Source organism: Oncorhynchus kisutch, linkage group LG20 (assembly GCF_002021735.2).
Source record: "Oncorhynchus kisutch isolate 150728-3 linkage group LG20, Okis_V2, whole genome shotgun sequence".
NCBI classification, from domain to species: domain Eukaryota; kingdom Metazoa; phylum Chordata; class Actinopteri; order Salmoniformes; family Salmonidae; genus Oncorhynchus; species Oncorhynchus kisutch.
In genome coordinates, this window is record NC_034193.2 from 41,938,060 (window position 1) to 41,952,028 (window position 13,969).

Here is a 13,969-nt window from a genome sequence, read left to right on the forward strand (position 1 = left end):
GACTCGGGTTCCAAAAAAAAGAACGAGCGCGAGGCTTAACCTCCAATGCCACCATGCAGTTTCATGTCCCCAGACTCCCCTCGTCCCTACTCACTTCGCTTCACTCTCCTTTCTCTGTCTCCCTCCTCCCAGCCACACTCTCACTGACCCTGCCTCCCACAAAAGGAGGTTCCAAACCCATCTCACACTAGGGTATATACAGTATACTGCTGGGCTAAGGACACAGACATGACAGACATTTTTTATTTTTTTTATTATTTTTTTTATTTTTAAAAAGGGACCTTTCAATGGTCTAGGAATAATGAGGATCGCACCAGGGCTCCATAATGCACACTGACAGAAATAGCAGGGATATTTTTCATTGCCGTGTGCGTGGGTGACTACCTGTTCACACAGGCTACGCCGAGTGTGTGTCTAACCGGAGACTTTGGGTCAACAGAGGTGGAGCAGAAGTGGCAGAGGTGTGTGTGTGTGTGTGTATAGATAAGTCAACCTGTTTGGGAGCTGGTAGGACACGCTGTGGCAGCTTAGTCAGCACCCAGGGACAGGGACAGCCTGAGGGATGTAGAACCACTAGAACCACCGCCTCACCGCACGCTCTCCCCCCTGTGAACCAGCCATAGAGAACAGGCCACAGGCTGTAGAACTCACTGTTTTGAAAACCAACCACAGCTAGGTTACAACGGCACTGGAAAGATAACATCCCGCAACTGATTCTCCTAGGTCTCAAACTGACTGACTCTTAATAGTCAACACGGGCTTTTTCTACTATCTAGTTTCCGGGCCACAGGCTATATGATGGGCTTTTACTGTTCTGTTCCAAAACCACCACAGCTAGCACTGATGGTAGATGGGTCACAACTGCACTGATCTCACTGGAAAGGCTGTCACTGGGAAAAGAAGTGGGAGATAGCTAAGAGCGAGGGAAAGATTGAGAGCGAGAGTGAAACAGAGATCTTTTGAGACCCTCGTGCCAAGCGTCCTCCATGACCAGTTTCCCCGTCTCCCTCTGGGCAGTGACCTCATCCTTCCCCTCCCACTGGCTCCAAACACAGCCAGGGCTCCAATAATGGGCCTGTCCTCGCTCATTAGCGTCCCCATGCTAACCGTCCGCTAGGCTAGCACAGCTCTGGCCCTGCCTTACTGGATTAGCACCCAGAGCCACTGATATTTTCTTTTCACATTGACCTTTTCAGCATGGTTCCAGTGAACGGATAACCAGTCCAGCCCAGTACAGCTTGGCTCGGCTGGACTCTAGTGTTCAAAGGTGTAGCAATGGTGATGCAGAATCTTTGTTTGCAAACTAACGCCTGCATAACCTTTCGTCTTAGTGTTGGCATCTACCTGTACGGTGACTACCTGGCTATTACAGGTTAGACTTGAATCAAGCCCAGCGTCTCCGAGCTGTGGCTGATCATGGAGAAGGATGACGATATCCCAATGGACAATGTCCTACAGAGATTCTAAAGTCAGAGATGATCTACCCTTGTATCTGGCAAGTTAGATCACCCATCCTTCTGCATTGGACTAGAACAAGGGCTCTCTTCAATGGGGAACTAACTGACTGTTCTCAGAAATAATGTGCTTTTACATACATAGCATACATAGCATTTCAGAATGCGTTCAGAGAAATGCTCTCTCAGTTTTGGGAAAGGGATTAACTTTCTTGTCTGCTCTCTGACACTGCAGTGATTTAAGAACAGAGAGAGGGAGAGAAACTCAATAACCTAAAACTAGGGCTGAAATGTAGGGCTTCAAAAGCTACATCGGGATCATGTTCATTAGGGAACCAAACGGTAGAAAATGTACTAAAACATAGTAGGGGACTGCCTAAACTTGTCCAACAACAAACATTTATTTTTCATTTGCAAAGCGGTGTGCCCTAATGGATATGACTCATCTGATAAGCTTTGAACCAGAAGCCCAAAGCAAAACCAGGACATTATCAATCCAATGTCCCCAGACTGTGGCAACACATATTATAATGATTACCCCATCAATGTGGCTTATAAATGACATCAAATCACACACACACACAATTAGCCCATCAATAGGGTCCACAACATCAAATCATGGGGAACCAGATTTACAGGTTTTACAGGTTTGTGTGTAAACATAACATATTACATAATGGATCTACATACATACATATGTGCCAGCAGCAGATTAATGACTGCCAGCTAGCGATGAAAACAGCCAGAGGATTTATAATGGGGGAGGGAGAGGGGGGAGAGAAAGAGGGAGGGTCAGCTTGAGAGAGACTGCCATTAGCTGCTTTGCTTTGTGGGACATTGCCAATTGGAATGGAGGGACACAGAATGATGGTTTCTGTTTTGTTTGTCCAGTCTGCCAAGCGGCTGAGCGTTAGTGTGTGTGGTGCTGGTAGTGCAGCGCTTTGACAGTCGAGTTATTCATTGACCTGTAATTGCAGGTGTTAGTGCAGGATATTGACCTGCGATAAGCTGTGTGTCAGTGTATGCACACGCATTTACTCAGCAGAGATGACTTGTGTGTGTGTGTGTGTGTGCGTGCGTGCGTGCTTGCCCTGTGTGTGTGTGTGTGCGTGCGTGCTTGCCCTGTGTGTGTGCGTGCGTGCTTGCCCTGTGTGTGTGCGTGCGTGCTTGCCCTGTGTGTGTGTGTGTGCTTGCCCTGTATGCTTGTGTGCATGCGAGCGAGTGTGCGTGTGTTCCACGCATGCATGCGCGTACATGCACGTACAGTACGCTAAACTCACCAGTGATGACCAGTGTGTGTGGGACCCCGGCCTCGTTAAGCATGCGTTGGACGTGTCCGGTGAAGAGGCTGAGGGCCTGGCCCTTCCCACTGTGGGGGTTCACCAGTAGCATGACGCTGCAGGGACGGTGCACCTCACTGTAAAGCACGCCTACAACAGAGAGGATGCATGGACAGAGGTTATGACAGATGTTAGACCCGCTAATTTTCATGACCTTGGCAGAAAATCCCATAAACACAGAATCCTGTACAATTTTTAAAGTTCATATTCAGTGTTCTTTAACACAATGTTTAGCATAATTACACATTTTCCCCTTTCTGTAACATGTTTGTGCGGGTTTGACGGTCGCTCGACATGATACTGAATGTTTATGGGTTATTCTCATGTCTGTGGATAGGGATTGACGCCAGACTGGAGGTACAAGGATCGAGGACACACTGATGTGTGATTCTGTAGCAGCAGACAGTCATTGACTTTTGGGTTTTCCTTCCTTACAAAGCATCTCGGGCTGGCGTTTCCAGAACATTTGGCGCTGTCGGATTAGGACATAAAAGGGCCCATCTCCAAGAAGCCAGTTAGATATTTTCTCTACTTCTGTGCTGGGTGTTGTGTCCCTGTTGCAACTTGTAATAAACCAGATTGAGTCTATCTGTGACTTCTCTTCTCTTTTGTCACAGCAATATGCAATGGAGGGAGAAGCTTGATCTTACTATTATTAAGGTCAGGAGTTTTTCCTGACCAGGCCCTATAACTAGGGCCCAGAGTTTTTCCTGTTCAGGTCACATTGCTAGTCAGGAAAAACTCCTGTCCCATTAATCCTCTACCATTAATCCTCAGAATATACTGATTAGACAAACAATTAGAGCTATGACTCGGGGCTTCTTTGCCAATTATTAACTTTCTGCATCAGTCCTCTCTAGCTAAACCATTCTGGGAAATGAAAGTATTTTAGTCACGGAGGATGGGAAAGCGAGATAAACAAGTTTGACAGATGATGAATGACTTGCTATGGGTGGAGCACAAGGACAGTGTTTTGGATGCTCCCTGGATGAGGTCATCCACCAACATCAAACCTAATTGGCAGGATGTGTTTTTCTAGACGACCCCACGTCTACTGGAGCTACTGTCAACATATATCGCAGACTACAACATGACAAGTTAGGAAACACCACCTATCATAGTTACCATATTTGTACTACTGTAAACAGTGCATTGCAGACTATGTCAAAATCGCACCCTATATAGTAGTGCACTACTTTTGAGTAGGGAATAGGGTGCCATTAGGGATGCAAGCCTCTGACAACACAGGTTAGGTTATGAAACCCCACCTATCAGTACTGTAGATCTGTGGTATCTGTGGAGTTTGGTCATGGGACTTTGACTAAGTTAGATGGAATGGGGTGTGTCTACTATAGGTGCCTTGTCACAAGGCAGTTAGTGACATCGTGTTGTGTGTTTGATAACACATGGTCTCAGTTAACATGGCCTATTGTACCTAGACAGGCTTCCTACTTTGCTTGACGTAATCCAAACAAAAATATCAACTCAACATGTAAAAGTGTTTGCTCTGTGTTTCGTGAGCTGAAATAAAAGATCCCAGAAATATTCCGTACGCACAAAAAGCGTATTTCCCTCAAATTTTTCTCCTTTGACAAGATCATCTATCCCCCTGACAGAAGTGGCATATCACGAAGCTGATTAAAAACCATCCTTACACAGGTGCACCTTGTGCTGGGGACAATAAAAGGCCACTTTAAAATGTGTTTTTTTTAAATGGGGGAAAGCGTATTCTGATTGGCTGGTCCTGGCTGCCAATTGAGTTGGACTATGCCCTCCCAGGCCCACCCCAGGCTGCACCCCTGCCCAGTCATGTGAAATCCATAGATTACGGCATACTGAATTTATTTAAATTGACTGATTTCATTATATGAACTGTAACTCAGCGAAATTGTCTATATCTTTGATCAGTATAGATAACAAAGCTTTGTAGCAGCCACAAATACACTTCCATCTAAAAAACAAATACACACCCTCACACAAAATGTAGGTTGAATCAACATGGTCAACATCATGAATTTGCTAAAAAAATATATTTTTAAAAAGCCACACTGTTTTTCATGTCTCATTCTAACTCAAATTCTAACCACATACCAACAATAGTGTTTTCGATTCATTCCAAGTTGAATTTACGTTTGTTACCACTTTAATATCAACCAAATTGGATGTTTATTGGATGTCTTTGCCTGATGGGTCTTGTTCCCATGAAATGTGGACCCTTTCTTAACAAGTTATGAAATTCTGGGAGGACGGAGTTGGCAGGGCCCTCATTCGTAACCGTTGAGTAAATATCACACAAAATGTCTGTATGCTCCATTTCTGAAAAGCCTGTGCACGTACAAAAATATTGGGAGTTGTTGATATTTTACAGTGACTTTTTCAAGCTAAACATGCATGCTGCTTGTCCGCACACTCACACATTCTGCAAGACTGATTGCATATTCAAACCATTTTAAAAAGTAGGCTAAATGCTACAGCCCTCACCCCCAGATGAATTGTTGTTCACTATTTTGTTTATCAATAGACTATTGGGGTTATATGTCCTGCCTTGGTAGGCTCTGAGATTAAACAGACAAATATTACACTCCCATCACACAGTAATACTGGAGCCTACCCATACTGTCAAATTACAGTACCAGTCAAAAGTTGACACACCTAATCATTACTAAATTCAACCAAAGGAACCTACTCTGGTATGTTATATAGTCAGTTATATGATCCTGTCAGTTTAGGGATTATTGAAAGACGGGACAATCTCTACTTTTTCTTGAAATCGTTTTCTAAATTTGAACAACATTTGAAATATACAGTACCAGTCAACAGTTTGGACACCCACTCATTCAAGGATTTTTTTGTAATTTTTTTTGCTATTTTCTACATTGTAGAATAATAGTGAAAACATCACAGCTATGAAATAACACATGGAATCATATAGTAACCAAAAAAAGTGTTAAACAAATCTAAATATATTTTATATTTGAGATTCTTCAAAGTAGCCACCCTTTGCCTTGCAGACGCTTGGCATTCCGTTTTTTTATGAATACAATTTTTATCAACCCCCCCATTTGCACAAAATACTTACTTGCCAGCTTGCAATATAATTTTTCAGCCACTCGCAGATGTGTGTACGCGTGGTCTAGAGTTTGTGGAGAGGTGAGCACATTCTCACATCAAGTCAATTTATTATAAACGCCAACTTTTGCATGAAAAATAAGCACGGTTTATAAATGAGGCCCCGGGGCAGTTCCCTCATAAATCATTTGGCATGGACCTGTGCCAACTCAGCTGGAAAGGGCCCCAACCATGCTGTGTTTTTGCATCATCATTACCCGCAAGGCCTGTCTTGTCTCGACCCATTGACACTCCCTTTTAGCCAACCTAGCAAATTCCTAAACATTCCTTCATTATAAACTGGCTGTGGTTGAGAGTACCACCTCCACCTACGGTCTTGCTTGTCAGCAAGATTCAATGGTTAGGGTCAGGAGTTTTTCCAGGTGAAACTGGTCTCTATCTGACCTGACCACGAAAGCTCTTGGCCCTAGTCATAGTATAGCCCTAGTATCCTATAGCCTATAACTAGGGTTTGGAGGTTTTCCTGGTCAAATCGGGGAACATCCAGTATAACCCATTATCAGCTAAACGACACTGGCTCATTGCCACATGACACATCTAGACGAAACCAACAAAGCACACACCCAAACAGAGAGAGAAAAATTAGCAATCTGGTTTTGGCCTGTTGTGGTCAGAGCTCTGAACAGATCTGTGTTCTCCCTTTAACAATCACATCTGAGCATGCCCAGTGGGCACTGAGGTAACACAGTAGTGTGGGGGCGGATAAAGTTACAACAACACTTGCCATGCCCTTAAAAGGTCATAATCGTGTCATTAAAGGTCAATCTCTTAATTCTCAACATCCTATGGTTGCGACATGTAGTGGTAGCAGACTACTATAAAACTATAGTCCGGTTGTTATTTGTTTTAGTCAGTTGCCCTTGGTTAGGTAGGTAAACACTGATAGTATGTATTATGACACAATTAAGACACCATTTTTAAAAAAGGCAATAGAATTACTGTAGAACAACGAAGGAAAATTGGCCACAAGCTATTATTCGGGATGGTTAAAGATGCCATTAAAAAGGCACTATCCAAGGGCCTCCGGGGTGGCGCAGTGGTTAAGGGTGCTGCACTGCAGCGCCAGCTGTGCCACCAGAGACTCTGGGTTTGCGCCCAGGCTCTGTCGCAACCGGCCGCGTCGTCCGGGTTAGGGAGGGTTTGGCCGGTAGGGATATCCTTGTCTCATAGCACACCAGCGATTCCTGTGGCGTGCCGGGCGCAGTGCACGCTAACCATGGTTGCCAGGTGCACGGCCAGGTGCACGGATGCGCGCTGTGTTAAGAAGCAGTGCGGCTTGGTTGGGTTGTGTATCGGAGGACGCATGACTTTCGACCTTCGTCTCTCCCGAGCCCGTGTGGGAGTTGTAGCGATGACACAAAATAGTAGCTACTAAAAATTGGATACAACGAAATTGGGGAGAAAAAGGGGTTAAAATTCAACAACAAAAAAAGGCACTATCCAAACCCGATTTACTGTAGAACCATCTTGACAGTGGTAAACCAAACAATTCCAAAGGAACGCTTGCTGTCTGAGTGACATTTCAACTGAATTCACTAGTGCGGTGATTAAGAAATGTCTCATCTGTAGAATTCAAAATGTAAGAGTGAACAATTTGTCCTGAACTTTAATGAAATAATCACTGCTCTGCTATTCGCCGCAGGAAATTCCAGTTGAAATGAAAGGGAAGGGAGAAAAACCCCATAAAGAGTATTTTTCTGGTCTCGGCTTAGGACAGCATCTTAGAATAGCAAACTTGCACAGTATTGCGTGACAGATCTCGCTTGCGACTCAGTGAAGTGTCTGTTCTCGTTAAGACATTGAAGACGGAGCATTTGTTTATTTATTAGCTAACACTCGCTTTTCCTCGAATCTGAACTTTGCTATCCTGCTATCTCTTTCCCCCACCTCACTTACTCAGGCTCACTTCTAACAATGTTTGAACATGCATCTGTCCTCCCTTCCTTTGGAGTAATCCCTGATCTAACATGATTACTGGTGTAAACAACGCAGTGGCGTGCTCGCTTTCATCTATCTGACTGTTAGTTAGATCAGTGGTGACTTTAAAAGTAGGGAGGAAGTAAAGATGTCTTCCTTAAGAGGGTTTTAAAAGGACCTCATCTGCCACCTTTAAACACTTTGGCTCAGACACTTTATGGTCCCGGGCCAGACGTCACAGTTTCATAGCAAACAGTTTACTATAACGTATGTTACATTCAGGTCGTAGTACAGATGTTTATATCGGCTTGTTTTGACCCGAAGAAATGGTATTGACTGGGATTGCACCTTTAAAACGTGTTTCTCAGACACAACTCATACAAGGTGTCTATGTGCCTTTATGACCATAGTAGTCTGACCTAAATTCAACCAAATGAAACTACTCTGGTACATTATATTGTCAGTTATATGACACTGTCAGTTCAGGTATTATTGAAAGACACAATCTCTGCTTTTTCTTCAAATGTTTTTCTAAATTTGAACAACATTTGAAATATACAGTACCAGTCAAAAGTTTGGACATATCCATTCATTTAAGGATTTTTCTTTAATTGTACTATTTTCTACATTGTAAAATAGTAGTGAAGACATCCAAACAAGGAATAACTCATATGGAATCATGTAGTAACCAAAAAAATGTTAAACAAATCAAAATATATTTTATATTCTTCAAAGTAGCAACCGTTTGCCTTGATGACAGCCTTGCACACTCTTGGCATTCTCTCAATCAGCATCACCTGGAATGCTTTTCCAACAGTCTTGAAGGAGTTCCCACATATACTGAGCACTTGTTGGCTGCTTTTCCTTCACTCTGTGGTCCAACTCATCCCAAACCATCTCAACTGAGTTGAGGTCAGGTGAATGTGGAGGCCAGGTCATCTGATGCAGAACTCCATCACTCTCCTTATTGGTCAAATAGCCCTTACACAGCCTGGGAGGTGTGTTGGGTCATTGTCCTGTTGAAAAACAAATGATGGTCCCACTAAGCACAAACCAGATGGGATAGCGTATTGCTGCAGAATGCTGTGCTAGCCATGCTGGTTTAATGTTCCTTGAATTCTAAATAAATCAGACAGTTTCACCAGCAAAGCACCCCCACACCATCACACCTCCTCCTCCATGCTTCACGGTGGGAACCACACATACGGAGATCATCCATTCACCTACTCTGCGTCTCACAAAGACACAGCGATTGGACCCAACAATCTCAAATTTGGACTCATCAGACGAAAGGACAGATTTCCACCAATCTAATATCCATTGCTTGTGTTTCTTGGCCCATGCATGTATATTCTTCTTATTGGTGTCTTTCAGTAGTGGTTTCTTTGCAGCAATTCAACCATGAAGGCCTGATTCACACAGTCTCCTCTGAGCAGTTAATGTTGATGTGTCTGTTACTTGAACTCTGAAGCATTTATTTGTGCTGCAATTTCTGAGGCTGATAACTCTGATGAACTTATCCTCTGCAGCAGATGTAACAATGGGTCTTCCTTTCCTGTGGCGGTCATCATGAGAGCCAGTTTCATCATAGCGCTTGATGTTTTTTGCGACTGCACTTGAAGAAATTTGAAAAGTTCTTGAAGTTTTCCGTATTGACTGACCTTCATGTCTTAAAGTAATGATGGACTGTCGTTTCTCTTTGCTTATTTGAGCTGTTCTTGCCATAATATGGACTTGGTCTTTTACCAAATATGTCAATCTTCTGTATACCACCCCTACCTTGTCACAACACAACTGATTGGCTCAAATGCATTAAGGAAAGAAATTCCACAAATGAATTTTTAACAAGGCACATCTGTTAATTGAAATGCATTCCAGGTGACTACCTCACGAAGCTGGTTGAGAGAATGCCAAGAGTGTGCAAAGCTCACATCAAGGCAAAGGGTGGCTACTTTGAAGAAACTCAAATATAAAATATATTTTGATTTGTATAGCATTTGTTTGGTTACTACACAATTTCATATGTGTTATTTCGTAGTTTTGATGTCTTCCATTATTATTCTACAAAGTAGAAAATAGTAAAAATAAATAAAAACCCTTGAATGAGTAGGTGTGTCCAAACTTTTGACTGGTACTGTATATTTTGAAAGACCAAGGTATCAGCTATCATAAAATGTAAAGGAACAACCTCCTGATTCTATTTTTTTTTCTCATAAAATGCAACTAACTGGATTTGCCAATTCTGTCAGACACCATAAAAGACCTTTGATTTTTACATTTATTGTCCAAGTGTTTAAAGGCCTTGATATTATTCATTTTAACAATAGATTATTCAAATATGTAATACAAATCTCCAAACGTATTTTTGTTTTCTAGCACTATATCATGCTCCAGTGCTAATTTAGTTGTTTTTCTTTTCTTTTTGGCATGTCCTTTTAGATTCAGAACATAAAACAACATTTAGAAAGCAAACATTTTCCATTGGATCTAGCACGGAAAATACGTCAATAGTTTAAGCATATGTTGCAGAAAAGTGATTTAAATATATATGTTTTATATTTATAATGACAAAAATATGGATCTTAAGGTCGATTAGCCATCCATGATGAAGTTGACAAGCCACTGATGGAGTTAACAACAAATACTCAAAATACATATTTTTGCCTATAAAAAAAACTACTTCAATATAAATATTTGTAAAATATATAAATTATTAATTTGAAAACCCTCAAAAATATAACCATTTCATCAGATCTTTCAGCACTTTGACGTTATATATTTTTGGAGTTGCATCAAAATTTGCAAAAAGTTGCAACAAAATTCACATCCTATCTTAATCCATCGGGCAGATGGAGCTGACAGTTTATGGTTGTAACAATGGCGATTTCAATATTGTTTGTTTAACTTTACAGACCATGATTTGTCCTGTTGCACTACATGTAATGAGGACATGAACAAGGGGTCCTTATGGTAGAGCTGACCCTGCTCATTCATGATTCATTGAATTGACCAAATCTCCAGACACATTTTTTAGGAATCATAGTTTTGAAATACATTTGGTTTAAAGTCAGAGAGGGCTATTGCAAGAAACTACACAAGAGATTTTCAGTTAATATTCCTTATTACCCATTTTAGAATTTTAAACACTTTGAGAGTTTTAAATTGGGTGCCTTTGCTCTGGACAAGGGCATTTCTGGGCTTTGAGCAACACATGGAATTGAATAATATTGAAAATATTTAGAAAATTCCAAAAGAAAAAACTCCCCCCTTATAAAATTCCCCTAAATGTAATTTTTAAGCTCAAATAATAAAAACAAAATCAAATATTTTCCAACTATAAAAAGAAAGCTTGCCTGCCAGACAAGGATTGTCCCGACTTTCAAGAATTCCTGAGTTAGTACATAATACGGTAGGTACATAACCTACCATGATAAGCTCAACACCAACAGACTCTTAAATAGTACAATGGTAGCAAGCCAAGTCATGCTTAATTATTGCATGTACCCATCAATGCACTCCTACACGTCAGGTGTAGGTAGTACTAAATCTGGACCAACCCCCATCACGAGAAAAGCCAGTTTCCACATGAAAGGATTTCTGGATTATAGGTTATCATCACCCATTTGGCCACTAGCAGCCATAACACATATCTTAAGTATAGTATGGAAAAGGACTGGGCGATATACCGTGAATGCTGGTAATACCGTTATGAATCCACATACCGGTAAAGATTTTTACAATACCGTCTATAATTACATTTTGATAAAATGCTAAATAAACAAAAGTTTTACAAAAAGTTTTGTCCATGTTTTGTTGAGCATTAAACCATCAGAACGGAGAAAGCCTATTAAAAACACTTAAATTAATTTGATGCCATCCTAGGGCCATGCACTGGTCATAAAACATATTTAGAACTTGTATTACTCAGAAACATCGAATACTGTCAAAAATATTGTGATATGATGTTAAAGCCTAGCCTTAATATTGAATGGATTTGTCATAGGCTAGCACATCCACTAAATGTAGTTAGCTTAACTGTCTGTATTTGTGCTGGTAAGATACAAATCAGATGTGTCTTGTGTAGGCTGTTTTACTTCCCCTATCATATATATATTTTTCATATCGATCCTGAAATCGTATTTGTATACCTACATGAACAGTCCCTCACCAACCTAAATGCGTCTGATGGTACCTCACCAAGACAAACACAAATAGAATAGTCTTGTACACAACAGCGGGGCAGTGTGTTCGAGCGAGTGAGCAGATCCTGGCTGAGTTGTGACTCAAACCAGACCGACCACAAAGGGTGTCTAGGGAGGAGATGCCTGGTCTGGTGATTTGTTCTCAGAGAGAGAGCGAGCGAGAGAGAGAGACATGGAGAGAGAGGGGGAGAAAGAGAGACATGGAGAGAGAGGGGGAGAAAGAGAGACATGGAGAGAGAGGGGGAGAAAGAGAGAGGATAGCGAAAGGGATTCAGAGATTGGGAGAAAGATGGGGGAGAGAAAAAGGGGAAAGAGAAGGAGAGTGAGATGAGGGAAAGATAAAGAAGGATAGAGAGAATGGCACAGACGCAGATGGAGAGAGAGATGAGGGAAAGATAAAGAAGGATAGAGAGAATGGCACAGATGCAGATAGAGAGAGATGAGGGAAAGATAAAGAAGGATAGAGAGAATGGCACAGATGCAGATGGAGAGAGAGATGAGGGAAAGATAAAGAAGGATAGAGAGAATGGCACAGACGCAGATGGAGAGAGAGATGAGGGAAAGATAAAGAAGGATAGAGAGAATGGCACAGACGCAGATGGAGAGAGAGATGAGGGAAAGATAAAGAAGGATAGAGAGAATGGCACAGATGCAGATGGAGAGAGAGATGAGGGAAAGATAAAGAAGGATAGAGAGAATGGCACAGATGCAGATAGAGAGAGATGAGGGAAAGATAAAGAAGGATAGAGAGAATGGCACAGATGCAGATGGAGAGAGAGATGAGGGAAAGATAAAGAAGGATAGAGAGAATGGCACAGACGCAGATGGAGAGAGAGATGAGGGAAAGATAAAGAAGGATAGAGAGAATGGCACAGACGCAGATGGAGAGAGAGATGAGGGAAAGATAAAGAAGGATAGAGAGAATGGCACAGACGCAGATGGAGAGAGAGATGAGGGAAAGATAAAGAAGGATAGAGAGAATGGCACAGATGCAGATGGAGAGAGAGATGAGGGAAAGAAAGAAGGATAGAGAGAATGGCACAGATGCAGATAGAGAGAGATGAGGGAAAGATAAAGAAGGATAGAGAGAATGGCACAGATGCAGATGGAGAGAGAGATGAGGGAAAGATAAAGAAGGATAGAGAGAATGGCACAGATGCAGATGGAAAGAGAGATGAGGGAAAGATAAAGAAGGATAGAGAGAATGGCACAGATGCAGATGGAGAGAGAGATGAGGGAAAGATACAGAGCGTAAAGTCAGCGCGAGACAAAGTGAGAGAGAGGAGCGGAGAGGATCTAACCACCCACTGGCTGTCATTCTCCTCTTGAGTGGTGTCTCCTGGGTAACTTCGGCAGTGGGGTGAGATAGTTGTGTTGAATTAAAACAAACGACTGAAGTAAAAACGCTACGTATTTTTATAACCTATAACTGACAAGACTTTCGCATTTGATAGAATTAAACTATCACTCAGATTTAATAACTAAAGACTTGCAGCTTACATGCCTTACAGTACATGGTCTGTAAACATGCAACGTAACATAACAGCAGATTATAGCCATGATACCTTACAGATAAAGCTGTGTGTAGAGGAAGCTGGATACCCATCGTGAAAAACCCACAACCACATAGTGAGAGACTGCCCTTCTCATAGATGATAATAGACAAGCATTTCGCTACACTCGCATTAACATCTGTTAACCATGTGTATGTGACAAATAAAATTGGATTTGGTCTTCGTTGAAACGTGATTGAGGCATTGTTGTGTCATTAGCCGAATAGAGAACACGAAAAGAACACAGCATGCCATAAACGGATAAGGACATTCACTTTCTTTTCATTGCTATACAGATGTAATTCAATTCTCATTCAATGTGCTGTACATTGAGAAGAAACAGATCCAAATTCCTATCAACACTATTGAGTGAC

General features: G+C 41.8%; 1 protein-coding gene across 2 annotated transcripts in view; it reads right to left on the minus strand.

Moving 5' to 3' along the window:
* Positions 1-13,969, minus strand: part of LOC109865275 (sphingosine kinase 1-like) — a 31,818-nt gene that overhangs the window by 12,322 nt on the left and 5,527 nt on the right. For both annotated transcript variants that reach the window (XM_020453378.2, XM_031799060.1), the window contains exon 2: positions 2,735-2,884. In XM_020453378.2, the coding sequence (XP_020308967.1) occupies positions 2,735-2,846 (112 nt within the window). In that variant the 5' untranslated portion in view covers positions 2,847-2,884. The remainder of the gene's footprint in view (positions 1-2,734; positions 2,885-13,969) is intronic.